The 27,725-nt window shown below is 37.0% G+C and overlaps 1 protein-coding gene across 1 annotated transcript; it reads right to left on the reverse strand.

Annotated features, from left to right (window-relative positions):
• Window positions 1-525: 525 nt before the first annotated feature.
• Window positions 526-27,618, reverse strand: PARD6B (par-6 family cell polarity regulator beta). Its single transcript, XM_063297057.1, has 4 exons — window positions 27,392-27,618; window positions 17,527-17,749; window positions 2,873-4,426; window positions 526-2,692 (listed from the first exon to the last, which is right to left on the reverse strand). The coding sequence occupies exons 1-3, from the start codon at window positions 27,470-27,472 to the stop codon at window positions 3,597-3,599; spliced, it is 1,134 nt and encodes a 377-aa protein (XP_063153127.1). The 5' UTR covers window positions 27,473-27,618; the 3' UTR covers window positions 526-2,692; window positions 2,873-3,596.
• Between the last annotated feature and the right edge of the window lie 107 nt (window positions 27,619-27,725).

The following is a 27,725-nucleotide window of genomic DNA, read 5'->3' on the forward strand; positions in this document are numbered from 1 at the left end:
ATTCAATCTGAAGGCTTTTTCTAACAGAGAAACATTTCCTTAGATTTAGATTCAACATAGAGATGTTTCTACAGAAATCAACTACTGTAAAAAGGACACTAAAATTACTACTAATTGCATGTATACACTTTCCTACAACAGCATCCTAGACTTCTAAGAGGAGAAAGTGCCCAATGTACTAATTTTTAATTCTTTCCTACAAGAAAAAATGGGCAATAACAGCTAGATTAATTTTCAAGTAACTTTTTCTCTAGCTGAAACAACGTTGGGCTTTTGATTCAGGATGCTTAGAAGTGATAAGACTTGTGAAACTTCTGGGCTTGCTCCTAGAGATCTCCCCTTTTAAAAAGCAAGATTCTGCTCTTACATTTTCTAATTGCAGGTGAGCATGTTCTGTGTCAGCTATACAAACCACTTTTTTTTACCTTCAAGGATGGCTGTCAGATAAATTTATCTTGGAGGATCAGCAAATAATGTTTCGAAAATCTACAGCCTACATAATAAACCATTCTTTCAAGCTTCAAATTAGCAATAGTCATAATTTTTATTACCAAGTTTCTAAAAAATATGACTAGCATATGATTAGTGCCAATTGATTTTTGTAAAATCAAAATTCATTTAGTCGTACAGAGGTACATCATACATTAATGTGGTAAGAAAAATACTGACATTTGAGATTCTATACATGTTCATGTAAAAATTATGTTGCATAAAGTTTTTAATTAGAAAATATGTAAGTCGGAACAGTACATGACAAAATCCTAAACAACGTATTTATGGAAGAACAAAGATTTCACAGTTCAGCTTGACTTCATCTGGAACTAAAAATCAGCTCCAAAAAAGTCTATCATTGTAGCCACGTTTTGCTTTTGTTCAGATAAGGTGCACTTAAGAGGCTAATCTGATGCCAAACTACAGGGGAAGAGGTTTAAAATTTGCCTCTGTTTTAAAGGATCAAAAGCATCTAAAGAATTTTGATTCTCTGATGAAACAATACAATTATTCACTCATACATATAATAGAGAAGCTTCAATAAAAAGCTGAGTGCGATGCATATATAAAGAATCTGGGAGAAAACCAGGGTGCCTTGCAGACCAGTCTAAATATCTTAACCAATTTTTTGTTTTAAAAAGTTGTTCATAGGTCAAACCCTTAGCTATCTCTCTAGTCCAGTGTTTTGCAACTTTAAGATGTGTGGACTTCAACTCCCAGAATTCCCCAGCCAGTTTTGAAGTCCACACATCTTAAAGTTGCTGAGATTGAGAAACACTGTTCTAGTTGGAGAATGCCCCTTTTCCTTCTCCCCCACAAAATGCTAACTTGGTGTTTCTCAACCTTGGCAACTTTAAGATACATGGACTTCAACTCCCAGAATTCCCCAGCCAGCAAGGCTAACTGATAAAGGCTTAGAGGTAGTATGCCATTTATCTTATACTGAAGCTCAGTACTGTGCCTGAGATATCTCTCTATAATTATACATCTCAAGCTAGTATGTACTATATTATGTTTAAATAGCTTGATTTTTGAAGATGTAGTAAGAACACGGTAGTCATAAAACTCTACAATTCTGTCATCTTGGCAACTGCATTGCGTTGCAATCATGCAATGCAGCCTGTCATTTTAGTTGCAGTAAGCAGTACCCTCTTTCCCTCTATAGTGTTCAAAGATTTTGCCAAACTCAGAGTTTTAGTTTTCTTAGACATGATGCTGCTTCAAAAACAAAGTTGTTTTACAGGTACACACACACACGTATACATGTGTGTGTATATTTATATACAACATATATTTATTTATAACGTACACATTCATCTCATAATACAAGCTACCTGATTGAGGCTACAATCTTAAGGAATGGAAATTAAGCACAGTATAATAAACATTTCCTTAAGTCTGTAACTGCAACATAATAGATGCAAAATGGTGAAACATAATTGCAATAGAAATGTCAAAAAATCAGAATCAAGGAGTTAAGCAGCACAGCAACCAATATATTGCCAGAATAAATTAATATCCAGTTCTTTCACGAAGGTTTTGGGTTCCATGCTTCTGTGATAGTTAAAAGTTTAACATCTACAATATAATTCATCAACCTAATTCACAGTAGTACTGAACATACACACAGGTAATAATTTCTTTTGTGGAATCATTCTTTTCCTTCAATTCTGGATTGTACCTCAATCACAATTACATGAAGAAAAAGGTATAAACATATGCCTAAAGGTTAAATATAAAATTCCTTGGCTAAGAGCTTTATAGAAAAAAAGCCTTTTGTCAAAGGGAAAGAAGTTCAAATGATATTTCCCATGTTTATGATAATAGAACTTGCCTTCTTTAAGGATCTCTTCCACTGTAGAAGACCCTTCTAATCGTTAAAAAAAAACTATACATAAGATATTTGATTGCCAAATTGATCATTACGACTTGCATTCAGAATTAAAAACACCACAAAAAACATTCACATTATAGATATAATAAAACCCCACAGGGTCAACTTCTGGGCTTGGTGGCCCATGGGCAAAGTGTTCTTTAATGGCCCTGCTCTTCTCTTAAGGAATCTTGGTTGTTTACCTGGTTGTACTGGTACTGCTCCAGGCAGCAGTGAGCATTCTTTTAATTCCACTGAATGACCCAAACTATGCTAGGTTAGGTCGCTGTGAGGAATTAAAGGGACAGACAGATCCGACCATCTAGCCTTAGTCTGAATACTGAACTTGGAAAATGGGTGAGGGTGGGGAGGAGGACAAAAGGAATGGGTCTGTCAAGGCTCCTGCAACTGCTCAAGGACACCAGGTCCTGGCATGGCATTCTGCAACAACCATTGAAATCAACAAAAAATCCCACTGCTGTTAATTGGCCTGGATTGTATTGCAACATTTATAATCACACCATTTCTCACTGAATGGGTACATAACTAAATATGATAGACCCAGAGAAACAATTTAACTGGCTTTTAATAAGTTAACTTATCCAGTGGAAATGTATTCCTCCAGCACCAGGAATAAATCACAATACAGTCAAAGATTCATAAATTAAAAACCAATGTTATACCTCCCAACTAACCATTACATTAGTAAATCCAAAATATAGTTGTATGAATAATTGCATTAAGAGTTATGAAAACTGATCTATTATAAATCATTCTATAACCTTTTAATTAATACGTATTGGGAGATGGGTTAAAATGGTGGTATCTCATGTTTAATTACTTTATTTCATTAATATTTTTAAGTTGAAATAAGGCATTCCTTGGGCTGGATCTCATTTGACTTCAAGATGCATATAATAAAATAAAAATATGCAGATAGACCCAAGAAAAGATCCAAAAACTGGTTCTTATAAACGGAAAAAGTACATCAGACCATTCTCAGCAATAGGATCACTGTTCTGTCTTGAAAACGTAAGATGAAAGCCAGCCCATGTTTCAAAAATATTACTCAGCTAGATATCAAAATGGAACAAATGAAGTGAATCATAACTCCATTCTGCTAATATAAAAAGCCACTGAAATATAGCACTTGAGAGGTATATACTGTATAGGTGCAGCCAAGTAAATATAGTTTTTGGCCTCTTAATTTGAAAAAGCAAATGAAGTACTTTCACAATGTGATGATTGTCCCATCTTCTTCTAAGGTCTTTTGGTCAGAATCCTGGATTTCAAATTCCACATTAATGCTGCTTGTTGAACAGTACAAGTTTGCTTCCCTGGAAGAAATGAAACCATTTTGCATTGATTCATGATGGGTTTCAGTTTGTGTCAGTGAATCCAGGCTTTCACTGGAAGGAGCAGCTTTTGGAATTTGCTGTGGCTCACCATTATCTTCAATGATTATATCATCTTCATCACTGTCTTCTTCTTCAGGTTGATAGCGTGGCACAATATGTGGAGTGTAACTTGGAAGGCTGTTATCAGTAGACTGTCCTGAGCTACCAGAAGTCCGGCTGTTCCTAACAACATTGTTCCTCTGGTTTGCTGGTCTCACAGTAATTATCAAATTACGACTGTTTGCAATCATCATATCTGTAACTTGATCAAGGCTTTTTCCTGAAACTTCTATACCATTCACTTCTAGGACTTCATCATTAACAGCCAGTAAGCCTGTACTTTGAGCCAGGCCTCCAGGAACTAGCCTGGATATGAATACACCAGGTACTTTTTCTAGCCCATGAGGTGTTACTCTGACACTAGAGCCATCACGTATATAAAATCCTAGAGGCTTCTCAGTTCCGTATTTATAAAGCCGCACTCTGCGATGAGTTTCTGGAAGTATGTCCACATCTATAATAGAAGACACTGGTCTGAAGTCTTGTGGCAAGCTAATAACAATGTGTGGCTTTTTCCTATGGTTATCTGGACGCAGCACATTTGATAAGACATTTTTCTTCCTTGTCATGGTATCTGTCCCAAAGGCACTGTAGTCTGCATCTTCTAAAAAAGTATAGAAGGAGAAAATAACATATTAGTAATTCTTAAAAGGCAAAATATAATCCAAATAGCCTCTTAAACACTGCTCATTAAAAGATTCAGTTTGAAGTTTTCAGCATGATGTAGTGCTTTTCTCCTACCAATTTATTTTATAAGCTAGCCAACACAGTTGATGAGAAGATAATGGAAAGCAAGATGGTAAGGACTGTAGAACAGTAGCAGGAAATCATGTACGTAATTAAAAACCTATTTCCTGGATTTCACTGGGCTTCAATACCTCCATGGCATATACTATACAGCCTAACAAAGAATGCCTTTTCTGCAGCCCACAAAGGTTTACCCAGAATCATGCTGCTGAAATTTCAGTAACAAATAACTAAATATGGTCATTATGATTTTTTGCAGGAAGCAGGCAAGAAAAATTCAAAAACAAGTAAAAACAAAAAAGCAGGACCCACCTTCTCCAAAAATGCAATGCACAACCACAAAAATATTGCTATTCTACCCTACTTCATCATTACCTGTACAACAGAGGAATATAGTCAGAATACCTTTATTAGGGCAACTGAAGTTTTACCAAATGGTTGCAAGTTTTTGAATTTGCAAAAACTCAACAGGCAAGTAGGCTAGAAACTAGGAAATTAATGTGCCTGGCATAAGAAATGTGGCTGACCAAGTCCCAACTATACCAAACTACACTCTATTTAAAAATGTACTCATTAGAAGTTGGAAGACCCTCAAGTATCATAAATATGGACTTATCAGGTAAAGGGGCAGTTGTATTGCAAGCTCCCCCAAAGCAAATGTTTTTGGAAAATAAATTCTAGATGTTGAGGTCAAAACTGTTCCTATCTGTTATGAGAAATACAAATCTCTTGATTAGGAGAAATCTACCTTCAAAGACTTCTAAAAATTCACTTGGCGTAAAGAAGGTATTAAGACCAATATAGATTCTGGATCTTTTTCCTCTTGTTCTGGGATTTTTAGCACAGATATTACTGCTAGAAAAGCAGAAACTCAAAGCATTTAAATGAACAGTCAATAGTTTGTAAGATATGTACTTGAACATTCTTTATTCCAAGTGTACTTCTGTGTTCTACTTTACTTCTCAAGTTTCAGTATATTAGAATAAAAAGCATGAGGAAGGGCAAAGAGCCAGCGGACCCACTGCTGCCAGGTATCTGGATAACAGCTAAATGACCTGTTTTTAATCTCCTGAAAACAAATACCATTCCACAAACTTTCTTCTCTGCCCTCTTCCAAAGCAAGTAAAATGACTGGCAATAGACTAAATAAGTAACATATTTAAACACTGGAAGACACTTTTAACAAGTGGCTCAACCACAAACTAGTATTCCCAACAACACACATAACAAGTAGAAAAATGTTCCTCAACTACTGCAAAATACTGCAGTTCACAGAGAAGAAAATAAGTTTTGTTGAAATACTTATATTTCTGTATTCATATTTAAGCTGTAAGAATTTTTCATATTTGAAGAAAAGTATCTTCTTTCCAGGAGGTCCTATTACCCAGCTAAGCCTGCAACGCTGTTGGAAAATTATAGCCAAGGTAACTGGTACACAATGGTACAGCACAGTAGTCATTTGAAATATGCTATAATCACCAGAATCTTGAAATCTACTTTGATAAGGGTATTCATACTTGCAGGATAATTATCTACAGATGCCTAGAAGTGTTGCAAGGCTCTAAAAGATTCTTCACTGTGAGATAAATATGTTTGAGCTCATTTTCAATCAAGTTGCACATTTTTGTTTACCCTCATGGCTGGTCTTTCGTAACTTGCCACAAGCATATAGTAAGTAAATGGTTTCTACTCCAGGAAACAGATTATAATTCTCTGTTTTGTTAGTGACTACATAGTTTGTCAAAAAAAAAAAAGAAAAGAATCTGCACGTAGGAACATTCTTTGACAGTGATAAATCTAAGCAAAACTGCATATTCATGAGGAGCACTGATAAAACCCATTAGGTCTCATCCATTCCTCTACATAAACTCAGAAACCTAGAATGGCTAGAAAAACCAGGGCAGCATCAGTGGTGTTGACAAGCTGTTTTCCATGGAATCTAATCTGTTCTGCTTAAACCTCCAGTGGAAGAATCCAGATAGTATTTCAAGTTCCTAAAACAGTTAGAAAATAATCCAGTGTTCTGTTATTTGAGCAAGAAAACAGTGCTTTCACAGAAGAGGGAGGGGGGATTTTTAAAAAGAAAGTCTGCATCTATGTATCTATCAATCAAAATTTGATTAAATTGCCCTCCACATCACGTATCAATTTAAAGATGTTCTATACGAACGGGCATCTGCTTGTGCAATACAGCTTACATGCCTTCTCTCTCACCCACACCCCCACTTACGCCTAAACAACTTTGGAGCATAACTGGGTGTGCGTAAAGTGAATTCTTAGACAACAACAATCAATTGCATAATAGTGAATTTGCATTAAATAAATCCTGCACAAAACAAGGACAACCTGTACATGTGACAGACCATTTTTGAGTAGTATCAAAAGTGGATCCTGGGACGAAATGGACATAGAAGAAAAGAAAAGAGACTAGGGTGAAAATAGAACAGTTGCAGGAAAAGAAAATTCTGTATTAGAAGATAAATCTTCCAACAGAATAAATGGAAAGTGGATGTAAAGAGAAAGGATGTGGAGGAATGCTTGGAACAAAGTGAAAAAAAAATACCTTACAAAATGCAACAGAAGTATGTGAAGTTATGCTAAGAGGAAGAAAAAATAAAGTGTGCTTGGTGGAATGATGATGTTAAAGATGCTGAGGATGAGAAAAAGTGCATGTAGAAATTTATAGATGCAAAAAAAGGAAAAAGAAAAAAGATGCTGTAGAATGTGAGAGAAAAGGGTACTTGAAAAGAATGCAGTCAAAGAAAGCAAGAAATGTAAAACTGAAAAAGCAGAGAAAATGCAATACGATTTTGATGGAAATAATTTTTTTTATTATGGAACTGGGTTGTATAGAGGACTAAATATACTCTGCCTCCAGCAATGATATTAAAGAAATGATGAAATGATTTGGGCTGAAACAAAAGGGAGGGAATGCTGGAAGAAATATTTCAAAGATTTCTATGGGGATAATTGTGTTATGTTGAAGAGGGGAATTGAAGCAAATGCTTTAGATATTAGGGTTTGTGTGACTTGTTTTAACTTGTCTGGAGGCTGTATCTATTCCTTATGATCAGAAGAATGACATTATTGCCCTCCTATACAGTGTTTGTCAAACTTGGCCACTTTAAGATGTGTGGACTTCAACTCCCAGAATTCCCAAGCCAACATGCTGGCTGGGGAAGTCTGGAAGTTGAAGTCCACACATCTAACTCAAACCCTATTACAAAGGGGAAAGTAGCAGGAGAGAATGCAAAAACTACAGTGGGATTAGATTGGTTTGTTAAGTCTCCCAGGGAAGGTGTTTGGTAGAATTCTGACTGAAAGGGAACAAGAGGTTATTTTGGTTTGCTTATTTGGATTTTGCATAATATTTCAATTTTTAAAAATTTTCTGATTTTTATGGATGTACACCACCCCGAGTCACAAACTGTGAGAGCAGTGGCTTTAGAAATCTCTTAAATAAATGGAATAAAAATGAAAAAAAAAAATCTGGGAAGTGAAGTATAGCTTTATGTTAGGCAGGGATTTCTGGACAATTCTTTTTGCAATCCATCATGTATTTCAGAAGTACATAAACATCAGTTTTTAGTGACTGGAAACCCCTTATGGACTTTTTGCTAAGAGAAAAATGAACTTGTGATTTAGGGGTTTGAAGATTAAAAAGGGTAGCTTATGGAAAGAAGGAAATTATGATGTTACCTTAGAGAGAGAGGGTAAAATATAAATGTATCTATAACTGTTGTCGAGAAGATCGGAAGCCGCTTCTTTAGAATTTTTCTTTTCTTTTCCTTTCTTTTTTTCCCCCTTTTCTATTTGTTTTTCTACATTTGTTTTTCACTTTATTACTTTTCTTTATTCTTCTTTAACTCAAAATTTTGTACTGTTTTTAATTCTGTTGAAAAACTTCAATAAAAATATTTTAAAAAATACGAAGAAGTGTATAAATGTAAGAAATTAAGGCTACTGTAGGTTTGTAGATTTGTGTAACATTTATGATAAACTGAACGTCTTGCATGAATATGGAGTTAAAGGTTGGTTGCTGAATACCTTAAGAACATTTCATAATGAGAGTAAAATATGAGTATAACAAATGGAATGCTTAGGGAATAGTTTAACATTAAGCAGGGAGTAAGACAAAGATGTATGATGAATGGTTGATATATTTATCAGAAATACTTGTGGTAACGTTATAGGTGAGTTAGTTAGGCTGTGAATATATGTTTACTTTTGTATGTTGGCTGAGATGATTGCAGCAAATCTGAGATATGCACAATGCAACAAAGACTGAAAATTAATGTTCAAGGACCAAGGGAAAATGCTATGAATGACTGAAAGTTATCATAAATAGCTAATAAGTAGAGTAAGTAATTGAATTTGTGTAGTTTGACAGAATGCTTAGCAAAGATGGGGAAATGGATGGAGGCATTCTAAGCGATATCAAAAAGAGAATGGATAGTAGTGGTTTTGTGAGGGATATGTGTCTATCAAAATAAGTGAAAATAGTTATGTAATAAGGGCATGCTTCTGCCCCCTTTGTTATGTGAAGGTGAGAGTTGGGTATGTCTGTAAAAACACAAAAGTTGAATGGAATTCTTAAGAAATGTGTGTGGTAAAACAAAAAGAGAAAGGGTCAAGAATCAAGGCTGGATCTGCAGATCTTTGAAGATTTCACCTATAAATGATCAAATGTGATTCTTCTTGGTGTCTACATGGCAAAGGAGCATTACTTTTCTTTTTTGAGCTGGAGTGACCAAAAGGTAAAGCAAAATCTACTGGTAGATTGCTGAATGATCTGAAGTACGTTATCAAGAGTTTGGCATTGTTTTAACAGCTAACAATGAATAGAGGAAAGAAGACATCTGATTATCAACAACACCCTTTCCCTCAAGGAAGAACACCATGAGATATAACTCACAGTGTACATTGTAACATTGCCTTTATTATTATTCTGACCTGCTAGGTGATCAAAGGTCTTTGGGAAGCTGCAACTCTTGCCTTCAAAGACGTAGCAGCAAGGGGAAAACTAATTGAATCCCTTATATCAGCCAGAGAAAGAACACTGTAGCACGTTTACTTCACAGTTACCACTCAGACAGAATGGTCAGCTTCTGACTATTGTTCTGAAACTGGAGAACCTAAGAACAGCAAATTCAGGCCTTATATCCTGATCAAGGCAATCAAGGTCCACCAAATGTTACTCAAGACAGAAAGTCAGCAAAGAAAAATCAGCTTCTTCAGAACCAGGTATGAATGCCAGTTTCATGGCTTATCACTTTTTTCTGCTCTTGGATACATAATTTCCTTCCTTTCCTTTTCTGCTCAATTCCTCCTTCCTTTTATGTCTTGTTTTTTGTTTGTTTTTGTTTTTAATTTGGAAGGAAGGCCCTCACTCTCTTAATTAATGCGAGTCATTTTAGAAATCAATTATTTTTTAAAAATTGCGATTAAAACTATAGTTAAGTATATTTCCTTTGTATTCTTTAGGGTGGAATGAAAACCTGTTTTTACTCTATAGATTAATGTGGCCAGCCCCTCAGAAACTGGGGTCATAGGTTACTTCACCTAGAATACTTATACTGCAATCATTATCCCAGTATAATTTAAGATATTTTTGGACATACACTAAAGCCAAGCATTATTTTAGTTTTTCAATTGATCACTTTGTTATTTGATCCAAAGAACATTACATATCACTTTGGAAAGAATGTTAAAAATTAGTAAATGAAATGCAATAGCTTTTGAAAACTATTCCAACATAGCAACATAGGTAAGCAAAATTTTAACTGAGGTTAAAGTTAAATGTATTTTTTCCCAGTATTCAGCTTCAATTCAGGTTGAAAGTTCATTTTATAAGATATCAATCCTTTCAAAAGCAAGATTGTTAATTTCAAGATTGTAAATTCAAAAGGTTCTTGAGTGTAATTTTTAATTCTATTCAGCTTTTAATTTAAAAATAAACAATTGTACATAGAAAGAAATATCCTATTCTCAAAACACACATATTAAATATTCCATTTTGACAGGTAGAAAAGGCACTTATCACTATACAATTTTAAAAATGCAATGCAACATAAGAGAGATCAAAATTTGGGATTCCTTGTGTGCAAATCTCATGCTTCTAAATAAAATTATAGTAATGCAATGCTGTCACAGCTAAAGGAAACATATTATAAATTGAAAAGAATAAATTAAATAATCACAAAGACAACACCAAGATGGGTATCTTACAAAATATAGGCAGAACTTCTTATCCCTAATGAAAACCATTATAGCAAAATGATTCCTTAGAAATACATTTCTATATTTCCAAATCAATTTTACCTATTTTTGAAGTCTACAACTTGAATTTCACTTCACAATGTACAATGGCATATTATTTTTAAAAGATTCAGGAACACTTGCAATAAAATTGTTATGCAAATGACAACTGTAACCTGCTTTGGATAAATATACAGGCAGTCCTCGTTCAGTGACCTCAATTGGGACCTGCAACTTAGTCAAAGCAGTCACTAAGTGAAAAATCACGTGACTGCAACTGTGCATATAATTTTCTTCAGCTTTCCTTTGCTTTACAATGTCAGAAGGATATAGCCCCAAACAGCCGGGTGAGGTTTCTGGAACTCAAATCACAAGAAAGCTGGGTAAAAGGCAAATCTTATGGCCCTTTTTCCCACTGCCAGCCCTTTGGAATGCTCACCCTGGCACTGGGATAATTAGCAAGAGGAGAATTGATGTTTGTATTTACATTCATTGGAGAGGAAGAGATTACAAGAGAGTAAGCAGGCACACAATGGGGAATACACATCAAAAGGAATGCACTGGCTGCCTAGCGCACTTGCAGCTGCCAGCCCCCAGCCACTTAGGAAGCAAACAAAAGCCTTCAGTGCGAAACTGATTAAGTCCTGGTCAGTTTCAGGCAGCAGTTGGAAGTTGGCTGGAGGGTTCTAATTAACTAATTAAGGTCACAAAGGAGTGATTCACACTTTTTAGGAAGTGCTGCACTAGGGACAAAAGCAGCTCAGGAAGAGAGCTTGTTTAGGCAATCTCTCCACTCTGCCGGGAGGAGGGGGTTGGGACAGGCACAGGACAACATGTACTGACTGACTGTAAGGGCAAACACATGACTGAGAGAGATGCTGCAAAGGTTGTAAATGCAGCATTGGTCACAAAGTTACTTTTTCATCACCGTCGTGACTGCGAAGAGTCACTGTCCAAGGCATCTGTACATGTTTTATGGCACAACAGCAGCATACAGTCGTTTGGGGACAGTGCAACCAACACACACACACACACTTTTTATTTAAAAAACCCTCTTCATACAATGCCCTTAAAATCTGGTTTCTCTTCAGATTATATAATATGCTAAGCATCTCAACACTGACCATTGGGGGAGATAGGCGGTGACATAAATAATAACTAACTCACTCACTTACTAAAGTATGTCTGTCCTAGTTTTCTGATTAATTTGGTTTTGGTGATGTGTCTCCCAAACAGTGGGGCGGGGGGAAGAAAAAGCAGCAGAGTGGAAAGTTCTGTTTTAGAGTTGATCCTATGTCCCTTATCCTTTTTCTGGTGGACTAATTGATGCTTAACCATAAGCTAATGGATTTAGACAATATGCTAAGCGATAGCTGACACTGCTTAACCAAGAACCAACATGGCCATATACTATTATTAAAAGCTTCCTAGTTTACCATGAAATAACTGTATTTCTGGGTCTGGGTGACACTTTGAGCTAAACCAAAATACAGCTTAGCATGTTATGCAATTCTGTCAGTATATACAGTATAATTAAAAACTCAGCAGGGCAGCATGACTGTATAGCCTTGTGATTACCCTTGAATAATTTATTTTAAGGAGTATTCTTCAGTACAGAGGCACCATTGTTCTGACAACTAATCGGTTTAAATTTCTAGCAGTAAGAAACTAGAAGTAAAAGCTGTTATCATAAGTAATGGGAATGCTTATGGGGCAGAAAGGTGAACTGCTTTTAAGAAACATACTCACTGATGTGAAACCAAAGCTGCATGTTGAATGTGAAACACAACACATATTACCTAACGTTTTCATTGGCCAACTACAGTCACCTAAATCACCCAAAAGCCTTTATCAGAGATCTGCAGCAAAACATAGACTTATGCGCTATTGTTCGCACTTGACTGCCAGTTAGCTCCTCTGAAAGCATGAAATGACAATAAGAATGGCACAATTGCATCTTTTACATGCACTAACCACCCCTCCCCCACTCTTGGAACTTTGTTTGTAAATTGATAAAAAGAGTTATTTCTTCATTGATTTAGTTTGCAAGTAACAGTAAACCTTATAAGGTTGGCTTAGCAATGGAAGCACCAGCCTGCACCCACACAATCTGCAGTTGAACAAATAGTGTTAATAAGCCATCTACAGCCTAGTTGGCCAGGTTTAGCATTATGTAGGCATTATTAAGATACCAGAAAACAAAGCCATGAACAAACAAAGAACATTTGTTCTCCTGTTTTTCTCAGGAGGCAAATCCAGAATTCATGTTCAGCATTAATACTGGATTTGGCTAACCAAGCCATGATTGGCTTATTAATATATCCACTCATAAATGAATTTGCTGCTGAGCCAGTCTTGTTACTGTTCTTTAATGTGTGCCAAATACTAGCCAATATTTTGTATCCAATCATGAAATTCTATTTGTACAAAGCTTCTGCTATTGGTAGGAATGCATTTTCATTTTTCCATAAGTGTCAAATCCAATTCACTGAATCCCTTTCCACCATCTCCAAAACTTTATTAATCTGGATATTGTTTGAGTATATATAAGTGCTGTAAAAGCATATCATGTGGCTACCTTGTGATAATATGCAAGATTTGAGAGCAAAGGATCATGAGGTTTTTTAAGTGAATATATTTCCACCTATATCTCTTGGATGAAGGCTTACTGAGAAATTACATTCTTCGCTTAATTGAAAAGTAAAACTAGACAGAGTTTCTTTATCAGCATTTAATGGTATCATTACTCTAATGATCTGCCATCAGAATTTACTATTTCCTGCCCTCTCCATGGTGCCTCCCAGAAAATTGCAGGTTCCAGAGAGACAGTTTGGGGGGAAATGTACATACATATGTTATCTGAGGGGCGGGCACAGCACAGATTTCTTGCATAACACTCGATGTAGCTCCTTATCAAGAGACACAAATTCTACACTCTTAACTTGTTTCTTCCCGTGCCATATGGTGTCTCTTCCATGACCCTAGCACAAACTTGACAAGAAAATACAGCCTTTTGCAAATGAGTAGAAAAGTTGCATATGCTGAGCAGCATCATTACAGAATGCTAGTTTCAATACAAAGTCTAAACTCTTTTTTCTAAAATAGAGACTACTTCTCTTAATGGCTATTGTGTAAGTTGAACTAGTTTCTTCACGCTTAACATTTCAGCAAGCATCTCTTCTTTCACTGTACCATGACCAATCCCTCTGGATATTTTGTTTCAGAAATACTATTTTCAATCATAAAGTTGGAAGGGGCCACTTAGGCCAATCCCCTGCTTAGGGCTGGAATCCCAATTAAAGCATCCCAGACAGATTGCTATCTAGCCCCTGCTTGAGTAGATGCATTAAAGGGGAGACTATCACCTCTCTGGGCAATTGATTCCACTATGAACTGCTTTTACTTTTAGGAAGTTTTTTCTAACATTCAATCAGAATCTGTTTTCCTTTACCATGAATCCATTATTCTGTGTCCAACACTTCAGAATGAGAGAGAACAGGTCTTGTCTTTCTTCCTAAGGTTCCTAAGATCATAGTTTTGCAGAAATCTCATCTATCATGACTAAATGTAAGTTGCAGAAACTTCACCAGAGTTCAGATACATAAAAGCAAATAGCAACCTACTCAGTAAGAATCAAGTTCAGTTAAAGAACTGCAATTAAACCATAGACAGACACACACACACAAATCTACATGCATGATCTATACCACATTTCTAAGTAGTAATCATATCTAGATTCAGCATCATGAATTTCAGCCAGAGTATCAAGGTTTGTGTTCTGAAAACACTCCTATACAACGTAATTGTAAAGGAGGTCTTTATTATATCCAATCTCTCCTATTTTTAGAATTTGTACAAATCTATTGAATTACCAAGCAGTTAATGAACAGAGGGTAAGAGGACAAAATTATTTCAAAACTTTTCCCACAGATAAAATACAGGCTAGGGGGAAGTGAAGGATTAACATTTACAATAAACTTCACCACAGATTAGGAGCCAAAACCCAAAAGGTTGCCACATATAACCCCCTAAAATGTACTAATATTTGAGTCATGACAGAGTTGTGATTAAGAAACTCAACAAATGCGCTGTAAGATCCAGTTCTTAGTCAGGTATTTGTAGAATCTACATAAAATTTCAACCCCTTTGGAAGAAAAAGGGTCTGTTTCCTAAACAAACTTTTGACTTATCTACAGAACTGCAAAACTCTGTTTCAAGATAGCTCACCAGAAAATGTGGATGCATTATGTGCTGTTAGATAGACAAGTTAAGTATACCTACATGGTGTTTAAATGTAAGAAATAATCCTATCCCTACAAAGTGGATTATTTGCTCTAATCATATGACTATTAAAAGGCTTTAGAGAGAGCTGCTAAATTTGTCTTATGAATCAGTCTCTCTGCTTCAAGAGATTCAGCTTGGATTTTTTTTATCAAAATTGACATTGGGGGAAATACACGTGACAGAAACATTGGGGAAACTAAAAACACAGCAAAAAAAGCAGCAGCACGGCATTAATATCAGAAAATGGGACCGAGCACAATTGCATGCATCTTTAGTTGTATACATACAATATAATGGGAGTTACTTGTATTAGGACTGCGACCTTAAATGTAAGGTTGTGTAAACAATTGTAAAGGATTATTTGGCTCTGGGTTCAATAATTATGACTTGCCACTGAAGGAGAGTGACTGGGGCAATCGACAAGCCTCTGCTTTCACTCAGAAGCAGAATGGATTCTTTGTGTGACTGGAAAACAGAGAAATAGACACTATCTTGGCGTATCCAAGCTATTTAGATTCCAGAGTACAATACAATGACCCGATACAGTGACTATACATGAAACCGGCTCCTGGAATGTGTATTCTATTGTTTACTAGTGTTCAACCACCACTCACTTACTCAGTGTCCCCATCATTATGTTCAACACACATTTCACAGTAGCCAAATAAGTTTGCCATCAAGAAGAAGAGAACATCAGCCAAACCTGGCTCACTGAAAGGTTGAAACAGAGTGGATTTTTCATTTTATTATCCATATCAGATAAACATACTTCAAGTCCATTTTCCTTTTTCCATTTGTCTTACTTTATATTTTGTCTTAATCAGCTGTTGCCTTTTCTAAAATAAATTTATCCTTTAACTAAGACAATTGAGGTATTTTCAAATTTTCTTTCCTCTTTAGACTCTATCTATCTATCTATCTATCTATCTATCTATCTATCTATCTATCTATCTATCTATCTACCTACCTACCTACCTACCTTAGCCCCACCTTTCCACCCAAGGAAGATTCAAAGTTGTGTTTACTGGAAACAAGGCTTTTTCTGTTGATGTGTTCAAAGTGGGAAACTCCCCCATTCCTCAGCACATTTGCCAAGAACCATTATGCAGTTCTCAAAATACTTTTAAAAGTTCCACTGCTAATTTCTATGTCTCTAGTCCTCCACGTAAAAGCTACAATGCAGTCATTAAAAATTGGTTTTTGCCTCATATTTTTTCCATAGCCCTATTTTCTTCCTTCCTTCCTTCCTCTAGCTCTTGAGATTCTTCCCTTTATTCCAGATTGTTCATATCCATCTGTCGTTTCATAGAAAGCAACTGTGGTTCCCACTACTTAGCTCAGAATGCACACATCTACCCTAAGATGCTTTACTTCAGTTTTTATTACTTCCCACATGTAATGCAAGACTAAACTGCTATCATGCTAACCTGTGACTCACTTCCAGGAGTGTTCTCCCAGCTGATGGCTTGTATAAGCATCTAGTACAATCAGCTAACTTCCCTTCCCTCTATTCTTTCACACAGCCCACCTCCCTTCTCCCTGAGAAAAAAACAATTCATGAGTCGATAGCTAGTAGTCTAATTCAAACATACCTTTTAGACTAATAAAACATGTTTTATCTAAAGAAGAACAAGTCTTGTTTCACACACAAACACACCCAGATTTTCTTTGCCTGAGGAAGCAGTGTATCTGATTGGTAAACAGTACTTAAACTACAGCTTCTCCCATCTGGACAACAGTAGAAATAATGAAAACATAAGGGGAGGAATATGTAGCCAAGAGGCTCATTCTTGATCCAACCATAGTTGACTGGATACAAAGAAGGGCACAATCAGAAATATGAGATGTTATTATGCAAGATGCTTCTTGAAGCTTCTTTTGAAAATCAATTTAAGTAGATAAATTTTAAAACTTAGATTAAGGCTTTATTTCTTAATATTCCATCTAAGATAATCAAATGAGTATTTTTTCCCATGTAATTGCTGTTTTTATTATGCCATTTGCATTCAACTATCACTAGATTCAAACAATATTCAAATGCTACAAAGGAGGTAAGACTGACATCAAAGTTAGAAGGCATGATCCAAGGATTAAATTAAAGAAATCCAGAGGTGTTTCAGTTGACAATCACGTGCTGTCAGAAATGTGGGGAGAGGCAAACTGCCATTCCATTTAATCTTGTATACTGAAACAAAATGAAACAAGATGGAACCCACTGCACTTTATACAATTTTAGGTTATGTAATAAGAAAAAAAGCACAGAAGTAATTCAGCCTTTCAAATAATTCAGCAGTTCTCAGGCCAGTATTAAGTGCAATTCCAGCAGAAAAAATAGAAATAAAATAAAAAATAACCTCCATTTAACATAAAGAAACTCACTGAAGTTTCTGATTGTAATACTGATTAAATGCTTACCTTTTCTCTGAATAAAAATCCGAAGCAAAGGATTAGCAGTAGAGACTGCTTTGTGGTAGTTGTCATCATTATTGATTGGTAGGAGATCTCCATGAATGTCTGTATATCCAACTAAGACATCAACATTGGGTATTTTGTGAACATGCTGAAGTAATCCATAGAATTCCTCAAATTTGCCAGGTTTTGATCTTTCCAAAGAAAACCGTCGGAACTCTGCACCAAACTATAAAAACCAGAAAACATTACTAATGATCAGACAATAGGAAATGTATGTATCAAAATAATTTATAAAAATCAAGTTGTCAAATATACTGTAGGGATTGCACCCAAGATAAGAAAATAAAAGTTCATGTTGCCAATCATTTCTGAAATGTCTATATAGCTTTTCATTCCAGTATCCTAATTCTCATTCACTGATGTTCCTTCTTATACTGCTCAGTGGTCTATACATGCCAAAACACTGCACATGTCGTATATAACAAATTCCCACTTAAAATCTCATGACTGTTTGTTTATGCAACCCTACAAGATCAGAAATATGGGGTGAATAATTTTCCATTTCAGGCAAGTTTGTGAGTTTCAGTTATAAGTTATTTGCTTTTCAAGTGATTGATCTAAAATCTGAGAAGCTAAAACTACATTGCAATTGCATATAATTTATTTAACTTTTTTGTCTGGTCTAATCACAAGACTCTAGGCAATGCGCAACAAGGAAAATAAAGCACAAAACAAAAACATACTTTTCCATCCCCCCCTTAAAACAAAATCTCACATTACAGGAAAAAGTCATCCACAATCATATATGGACCAAAGGCCCACTGAAATAAGATGGTCTTGACTGGTTGGTGGAACTGCCAATCAAAACATGGCAAAACATGGCAACTGTTCCCATGTTATATTCCAGAGGGGGCAGTTTCTGTGGAGGGAGGGGTTTTTAAGGTATGGGTGAAAGGACAGGTCTGAGGAAGTCCCAATCTAGGAAAACCATCTGTCCAAGGTTAGGAATATATTTATTGCCAGAGAAGACCATATATGTTGTATTATTAAATGAACATGGTTATAAGTTATTTAATAAAAGCTAATTTATTTTTAAATGTTAACAAAGTGATTGTGCTGTCTTATATCTTCCCCATGTTTCCCCTAGTCATGTTACCTCATCAATATACAGAAGAAAAAAAAACCCAAATAGATCCTTTACCCAGAGTTCACTTTATTTTTGAAGAATAAAATGATAAGGACACTCACAACAGAGAAGAGGTTCATCGTAATCTTCAAGCTTTTCAGAATGAGAGGAGAACCAGTGCCAACTGTCTTTCAGAAGGCAATGTATCCTGGAGTGTGGGAACTATTAGAGAAGGTATGATGCCTACCTTACAATTCCTGCATCTCAGGCAGGATCAGGATTCTCAGCAGGCCATTTCTTGACTGGACAAGAAGACTTATTCTTGGCAAGGCAGTCCCTTATATAACTCAGTACCCTGCTTTACAGGAGTTGAATGACCAGTACCCTGAAATGGGCCCAGAAGCTTACTGGTGAACAGTGCAGTGACCTCAAAATAGTTGTTCTTCTGCAGTAGTAAGTTTCCCCAGCTAACAGCCTTCTTACTGCATTTGGTACAACCTGCAGATTTCAAGTTGTCTTCAAAGGTGGCCCCACATAGATTACACATGTAATGATCAGGGCATGAGTGTCAGGGTCAGTCTCGCTTCGCAATAAGACACAGACTCACTTAATGGGTATTAAGGATTTCTGGTTTATTGGAATGGTGGCTGACAGAACGAAAAACGGGAACGGGGTGTGTGGTGTGGAGGTGCCCATTTTATACCTTCTTGTATGGCCCCGGGCTCCTCCACCCTCTATTGTCCCAATCCCTCTTGATGGGACCCTTGATTGCTGCATGGGCGTTTTCCTGGTGTCTTCTCTTGTCCTCTCGATTCTGGTGTGTCCTCCAGGGCACCAGGTGCGGCTTATCTCTGCTCATCCGATGTCCTTCTTTTCAGCTGTATATGGGTCCATGGGTGTGGGTGCTTTGGGTGCTTGTGTTAATCCCTGTTTTAATTATCTTCTTCCTCTATTCCTTGATGATCATGAACTACGTTGTGAGGCTCTTTGTGCCTTGCAACGAAAAGTGCAAGTTGGGCCATAACTGGTGCACCAGCCAAATCTGGGTGAAGATTCCCAAGCCATGGCTTCCATGTATTATTCCAGCAAGACCCATGACTCTAGGAGTATCCCTAAGCCATGACCAGCTCCTTCCAGGCTCAGAACCAGGCCTGGATTCATTGTCTTTCTTGACACTGCTTCCTTTATAATGGTGGCCACTGTATTCTTCTTCCATTTCATTGCAACCATCTGTGCAGATTGTGCTGCAAACACAACTCATCTGTCATCAACTTTCTGACAGTCTGAAGACACTGAAAACTTAGTAGAGCCTTCCAGTTAGGCCCAAGTTCAGGAATGGTTTGCCAACTCTCTTCTCTGGAACTTGTACACTATTACCTTGCCATCCCCTTACTTCCACCAATCTATCTACAACTACAATACATCTAGCACTTTCACCTTCACTAATCTTCCTAATGCCCCCTTCAGGTTCCTTGTCTCATATTCATCTAGTTTTGCACTATCCAAACAGAAACCACACTGGCTAAAAACTATCTGCCTGGGCACCCTAACTACCCTAACAAGCCCAAAAACTTAATTTCCCAACTTTGTTTCCAACATGACATCTTTTTTAAATTAGCAAAGCTTCTGATTTCTTTAAATGTAATGTTCAAACCTCATATAATAGGCTAAAATGAATGTTTTCACTTCAAATAACGTAATCCAAATTTTTCCAGAAAACCCACTTCTATACAAAATGTCAAGCTTCCCCATTCTCACCAGTCCAAAAATTCTTGTCATTAATACAAGATTTTACATACAATATTCAGTAACTTCAAAAACAGTAATTACAGCACAGCAAACAAAATGCACCCATACTGTACATTATCTTATGGAAATTTCTTTTTCCAACAGTATGAACCCACAAACGATTTCTCTATCCTACACAATCTGTTCAGTAAGCATGCACAGGATTGCACAGTAAATCTCCTAAGCCACTTCCCCCTTCCAGGTTCCGCTGCAATTGAATTCTACACCCTTTTCTGTTACAAAATGTTCCTCCGTATTCTTGCTCACTCACCATATAATCTGAAATTCATTTTGAAAGGAAATACCAGAAGTACTTCCCTGCATCCTTCTAAATCATTACCTCCCTAGTTTTGGAAGCTATTATCTAATAAGGAATGTGGTAGCAGCACCCTAAGCTATTTTTTATACCTGAATGGACAGGATGCTAGATTTCATAATTCATGCATAGCACCTACACGATTATTTAAGCCTGTATATTATGCATGCAAGTGGAAGAGGAAATTATAAATATAACAGTCTCCTTGGCCAAGAGTTTCAGCTGTGGATATTCCATAAGCTGCACTCACTTTTCTGCACACCTCATAATACTTATGTCAGACACAGCAGCTGAGGAAAGATTCAAATGATATTTTCTACATTTGAGTTCAATCAATCAGTCGATAAAGCCTAAAGATAAAGCTCTGCTGACTGCATCAATGCAGTTTTTCTCAGCAGTAAAAGCACTTTGCCACCTTCTTCCAGGATGCTTTTTCAAATTCTTCTCTGTCTAGTCTACCAATGTTTAAGAGCATGTCAAGATAATATGCTGTCTTTAAAACCAAAGTAGTCAAAACGCAGAAAAACAAATAAAATACAAACCAGCCCACTCCCCCACACCCAAACCTGCATCAGTCTAACAGAAAATACTAATGAGCCAAAGTAAAAGAAATTAGCATTTAGAGCAGTAGGAAATAAAAGTATATGCATATTTGATCTTTTTTAAATTGAAGTTCAAGTGAACATGAAACATTTGAAATCAGCCTAAATTTTTAAGAAAATTGATGCATTTCCAATTTCGTTGAGGCCAGAATTTGGCTTAATTTATATTAGAGGCTTACATGCAGACTTGCTGCTTGAGATTTTGGCTTAATCTTCGAGAGCTTCCTGACCACCTTGATTTTACAAGACCATTTTACATGGTCACAGATGACAAGCATTAATTTGGCCCTTCAATTTTGCAGTCTATCCGCCCAATTCACTTCAAGAGAGCTTTGTTTCAGCTGAAACATCAGATTTTCAATTGCCTGAGATTTTAATAAAGACTCTGTTAATCAACAGTGATGGAGCTCAGAAGAGGACATTCTTCTTCTTTGCAGCTAACAGGCCATTGGTGATTTCCAGAAGGCTTGCCAAATTTTACTCAATTATTATTGCTATCGGTTATTTAATATTATTGTTTAGTACATTATCTCTTTTAGCCTACTCTGCAGATTCTATGTTGTGTGGTTTTTGACAATAGTATGCATCTGTATAAAGATACTGAATTGAATTTAAATGCAAACAAAGCTATGGTAAGTCATATAAACAAAATTATTTTTTCAAACATCACTGCCTTATTAAAATGAACAGATGTATCTTGAAGCTCCTATAATTATGTTTTCAAATTCAGGTAATCCTTTCCAGTTCTTTATTTGAAACACTGTGCAGCCTCACAGTGAATACAAAAGGTATTACATATTAGAATGTGGATGTACATGGACAATTTTAGCTTATTTACTGTAATGACTAAAAAATTTGGTAGACTTTAAGAGTGACTCAGATTAAAACTTAGCTGATAAAGAATGCTTTATCTCTTTTAAATCGATTCGTATTTATTATATTTATTTATGTAGCCACCTATCTTACAAGTTGTGATTCTAGGTGGTAAACATAATAAAAAGCCACAGAAAACAAAAAATAATAAAACACTACAACAGCAACCTAAGAACAATTTAACCAAATCCATATAACAGTTACACTAAAAATAAAATTACATAGATGGGCTCAACCGATTTCCAGACCTCCATGCCCAAGAGAACATCCAGGTCTTCAAAGATTTGCAAAATGCCAGCAGGATCAGGGTCAAGTGAATCTCAGGGGACATGGTGTTCCAAAGGGCAGGCACTGTGACAGGGAAGGCAAGTTCTCTGGTCCCACCAGATGTACTGTTTAAGAGATGAGACATAGAGCATGCCTACCTTGCCAGATCAAGTGGGATGGGCAGAGATAATCGGAGGAGGCCCCACAAATAACCTGGTCTCATGAAGGTCTTTATAGGTGGTAACTAGCACCTTGAATTGTACCTGGAAGCCTATATCGGGAGCCAATGCAGCTTGCAGAGCAATGGTGCAAGAGGCATACTAAAGGGCACCCATAACTGTCTGCATCACCACATGCCGGAATTGCAGCTTCTGAGTGTTCTTCAAGGGCAGCTCTGTGTAGACCACATCGCAATAATCCATTCAGGAGATGCCCAAGGCATGAGTCACTGTGAATAGCTCCTCCCAATCCTGGAAGGGGCAGTGCTCATAATATTCGTAGTCAACAATACTATGATGAATTCTGAACTTAGAACTAGTTGGGAAAACATTTATCACATTTATTTATTTATTATTAAATTTCTCTGCCGCCCATCTCGTACACAATGACTCTGGGAGGCTTACAAAGAATAAAAATAAATATAAAAGCATATAAATACAAGTCTAAATATCGAATATAAAATATAAAATTCAAAATAGGAATAAGATCTTATCATGGCACCCTCATGGGGCCAACCACCCCATGAATAGCTGTTGCCCCTCCAAACCCAGGCGGCATAACCATGTTTTTACTCCCTTTCGGAAGGCCGGGAGAGTGGGGGCCTGTCTTACCCCGTGGGTAGCTTGTTAAAGAGGGTGGGTGCCATTGCAGAGGCGGCCCTCTGGATGAACTGATCAAAAAAATAAAAAAAATAATCCCTGAGAGGTCATTTTTTTTTTACAAGATTTATATCTCAGCTTTATTTTGTATAACCCAGGATGGCATACATAATACTCCTACCTTCTATTTTCGCCACCACAACTATCCTGTGAGGTTGACTGGGCTGAAAGAGATCAGCCTCAATACTCCACCTTGGCTTGTAAGGCATTTAAATACATGGAATTAATTTCAAACCATCTTGCTTTCTATACAGTCTATTAAGCTTATATTATACAATAATCAAGCAAAATAAATAAGTCACGTTGTGTTGTCACACTTGCGCATCACAAATAAAATTTTAAAACATTAGTAACTTCCTTCAAATTGGTAGAATCATAGGCTGCTTCCAAATATTTACTCTGCAACACTTACGCTTTGTTCCCTCACTTTTCTAGGCACCCACATGATCCAATGCAAGCCAATCTGTTTAGTATCAGAATTTTTACTTGGTGTGTGCTTATATCTAAGCACAATACAAGACCTATTTTTCTCCCATAACAGCAATAACCTTGAGAGGTAGGTTGGACTAAGAGAAAGTGACTGGCCCAAAGTCACCCAGGGAGCTTCCACGGCCGAGGAAGAACTAAAACCTGGATCCAACTTCATAACCACTGACCACATTGGTTTTCAGTTGTCATTTATTTATTTGTTTTTTTGAGATTTGATACATTTTTCCACAGGCATAGAAATCTGATTTTTTAAATAGAGAAAAATGTACCTGCATTTATTATTACTCTTCCATCTTTTCAAAAGACATGCTTCGTTAGAATTCTTTGGAATATTGCTCCCTTAGCTTCATTTTCTACTTGAACGCCATTACATTTCCCTCCATGTTGTGTCATCTCTGTGTGTGTTTCTTGTATTTATGAAATAATCACATACATACGGTACTTTTCTTCTCCCGATCACATCATCATGCCATAGTTAAAGGATGAAAGGTGAAAGATGAAATGGAACAATTTGATTATCTCCAGGTGCCATTATTGTCCATGATAAAAGGTTGTCTCAAGTCTGCTCACACCTTCAAACTGATTGTTCAGTTTCCCAAGTTAACTTCGTAAGTATAAAAATATTTGTAGTGCTAGACATCCTCTCAAAGTACAACTAGTGCTGAAGATGCAGTCATGAAATAACTGCACTTGCTATACATGCACACAACATGGATGGAATATATTCTCCCTGACTGGAAACTGGTGCCAGTCAATTCTTTCTGATTTGGATTCTTCATGTATAGTGAATACTGAATGGATGGAATTTAAAATGGAATCTTCTTCCTCAAAATCATCACATGCTGAAGCTGATGACCATAATTCAGAATTCCCAGATTATAATTTTTAGCACAAAACTCAATGTATACATATGCAAAACAGAGAGTTGTCTGCTTTAAGTTTTTTGTACTTTATTCTACAAATATTTTCCCATCTATTTTCATCAAGCTTCACTACAGATCATTAACAGATGTATACTTATGATAATAGAGATAAATAAGCTTTTAATACTCAATATCTTTAGTTATTATTAGAAAAATTACTACAGAAAAATAATTAGAAAAAAATAAACATTAGAGCTTCTGAAATTTGGATTTTATGCCAAGTTTTCTGTATGCAGCAATACATAATCACAGAAGAAAAGTAGCAATACAGGCACACATGAAATAACAACTGTCATTCAGATAAAACCTGGAATTGCAGTTATTCCTTGATTTTCAGAAAGCTTTGGAACTAGCAGTATAGAAATGCAGCCAATCTATAAAATCGACATGTTTTTGGTTTGTGGTGATAAAAGCGCAAGCAGACTAATCATGTTAGTAAAAAGACTGACTGACCAGTAGAATATAGGAGATACAGGGAACCTAGACTTGGAATGGATTAATATTTTAGAGGTGTGGTAAATCTCACTAAATATAGAAACATAGAAAAGAACAAGGATATGTGGATTGTACTTCACATTAAGTCTAAAACACTGGATGCTAGGTAAAATGTGCTTTGAGGATCATATTTGTTGCAATCTAAAATTTTAGCTATCTTCAATAAAAGGATTTAAACTATAATCCATAGCGATTACTGCCAAACCATAGTTTTTCATCTAATTCTTAAGAGAAATGCCAAAGCACTTCACCATATCCACTAATAGCTAACACAAAAGTAAATGAATGATGAAATGTTCTCTCCCAGTCAGACTATAGTATGACACATCCTGTTACTCAAAATGTCATGTATAGCACAGTGTACCTCTTTAATTTGTGGCATGGCTATACAAATAATAAAAAGGGCAGTTTAATCTATAGAAAAGTATACTTGGGTGTGTACACTAACAGAGAAGTTTAGAAATCACCCCAGGGCAACTATTTTGTATGGATACAATTAGCTTATAGTTACAGTAAATGACAGGCCCTCTGGATATTCCAAAATCACCTAAGGTCGAAATCAGTCTATGCTTTTTTCAAAAATAATCCATTGTAAAATTGTATTATTAAATCAATTTTGTTCACCTTTAATATCAGAACTCAAGTACCTAGGTGTGCACAATTTCAGAAATTCTTACAGTACCCTGGCGGGAAGGCTCAGGGCTACAGCTAATTAACATGGCTAAAGGAAACAGAAGGCTCAAAATGGCATCCCTTGTATACCCTTCTTCATTAAGAGATTTTACAAGTATTTAAAATGTGATCTATCTACAACTAGATTAGAAATGTTTAAATTCAAAAAACCCCCACAAAAGTATTGGAAGATACTGAGGACAACTTCATAGTATATTACACCTTTTAAATTCCATCTAAGGTTGCGTGGCACACTGCAGAAACTGTGGGTTAATGGATAGAAAAAGAACACTCCAAGCTATGCCTGGAAATGGATGTGATAACTAGTCACTGCTTCCCCAGGTAAAAGAGATACTTGATAAAAACCAGAATACTCCCTCTAAAAAAGGCAGCAAAAGCACAGAATTCTAATATGCTTTATGAGATTCTTGTTTCTAGGCAAAGCTAGTTAGTTATTACAGCAGGGAACAAATATGCTGTGCGTGGAGGGGGACACATAAACTGTGGCAAACATATAATGCCTAAGCATAATCACACCCTATTAGCCTATACCAATCATGAATAGTGGCCTACCATCTAATTCTATAATCAACCATGCTCACTTTAAAGCTTCTTACTCTATCTGTGCGCGCGCACACATTATAAAGAGAACAGGGAAATCCAGCAGTTTCCTGATTTTTAATGATCAATTTTAAGTACAAAACAAAATGGTTAATACTTAACTCAGGAGAATTAAGTCATCTCCTAGTGGATTCCTATACTGCAATTTTTGCAACTACTCATTTAAAGTACCCTTTTTATAAAGTAGGATTCTGCAGATGCAACTAACACCTAGCCTCTACTCACCTTCCTGCTGACACTTAATCCTAAATGAATGTCACCTAACATGTCATTAGAAGGGGGGGATTGCAGTGACAAAAAACTGAGTTAAGTCTCTTTTTTGAGGTGGACAATTCATCATCAGTCTACACAGACAACACACACAGAATGTCGTTTCTTTTTAGCATATAATCACACTCTAATCCTATTTTATTTTTTGAAAAGGAAGGGGCCGGGATTCAAGGTTGGCTTTGAATTGTACTCACCACCTCTGCTCGAAAGTATTTCCCTACACCCTATGGCAGATACAATGGGAGCGAAGGTGGGTGGGGTTTAGTTCCCAAAAGAAATGCCCTCTCTACATGCTCAGGAACACTTTTCTGCCCCCCCCCCGCTGCAAACAGGTACTAAAAGCCAACCCTTAATTAAATGAAACCCTAGCCCCGAAACAAGACAGCCTTGCCAAGGCTTCCTTGGCAATGTTCTCCTCCCTTCACTACAGTCAAAAAATAATAATCAGACTTTTTGGGGGGGCACTCTCCTCCTCCCCGCCACTAAAGCCACGCGCGCGCGCGAGGAAGCTTATTCCGTTCCTACTCCGCTTCGCGGACGCCACCCACCTTGCTCTTCACTTCCATAGTGCCAAGGCCGCGGCTTCCCCCAATACCGCCGACTCCTCCACCTCGTTGGACCCGGATCATGCCGCGCGGGAAGCCGTAGGTCGGCTCGGCGGGGCGAAGCGGGTGGGAAGAGCCGCAGCGGCTCCGAGCTCGGCCGCTTCCAGCTGAACCCGCCGCCTCCCGCCTCAGTCTGCGGAATGGCAGTCGCGACTTCGCCCGCCCGGGAGCGAACGGGGAGGGGGCGTGCGTGCGTGCGTGCGTGCGTCTGCCGGCCGGGCTGCCTAGCGCTGGCACCTGCACCTCCAGGGAGGGGAATCGGGATGGGGTGAGGCGA

Source organism: Candoia aspera, chromosome 3 (genome assembly GCF_035149785.1).
Source record: "Candoia aspera isolate rCanAsp1 chromosome 3, rCanAsp1.hap2, whole genome shotgun sequence".
NCBI classification, from domain to species: Eukaryota; Metazoa; Chordata; class Lepidosauria; order Squamata; family Boidae; genus Candoia; species Candoia aspera.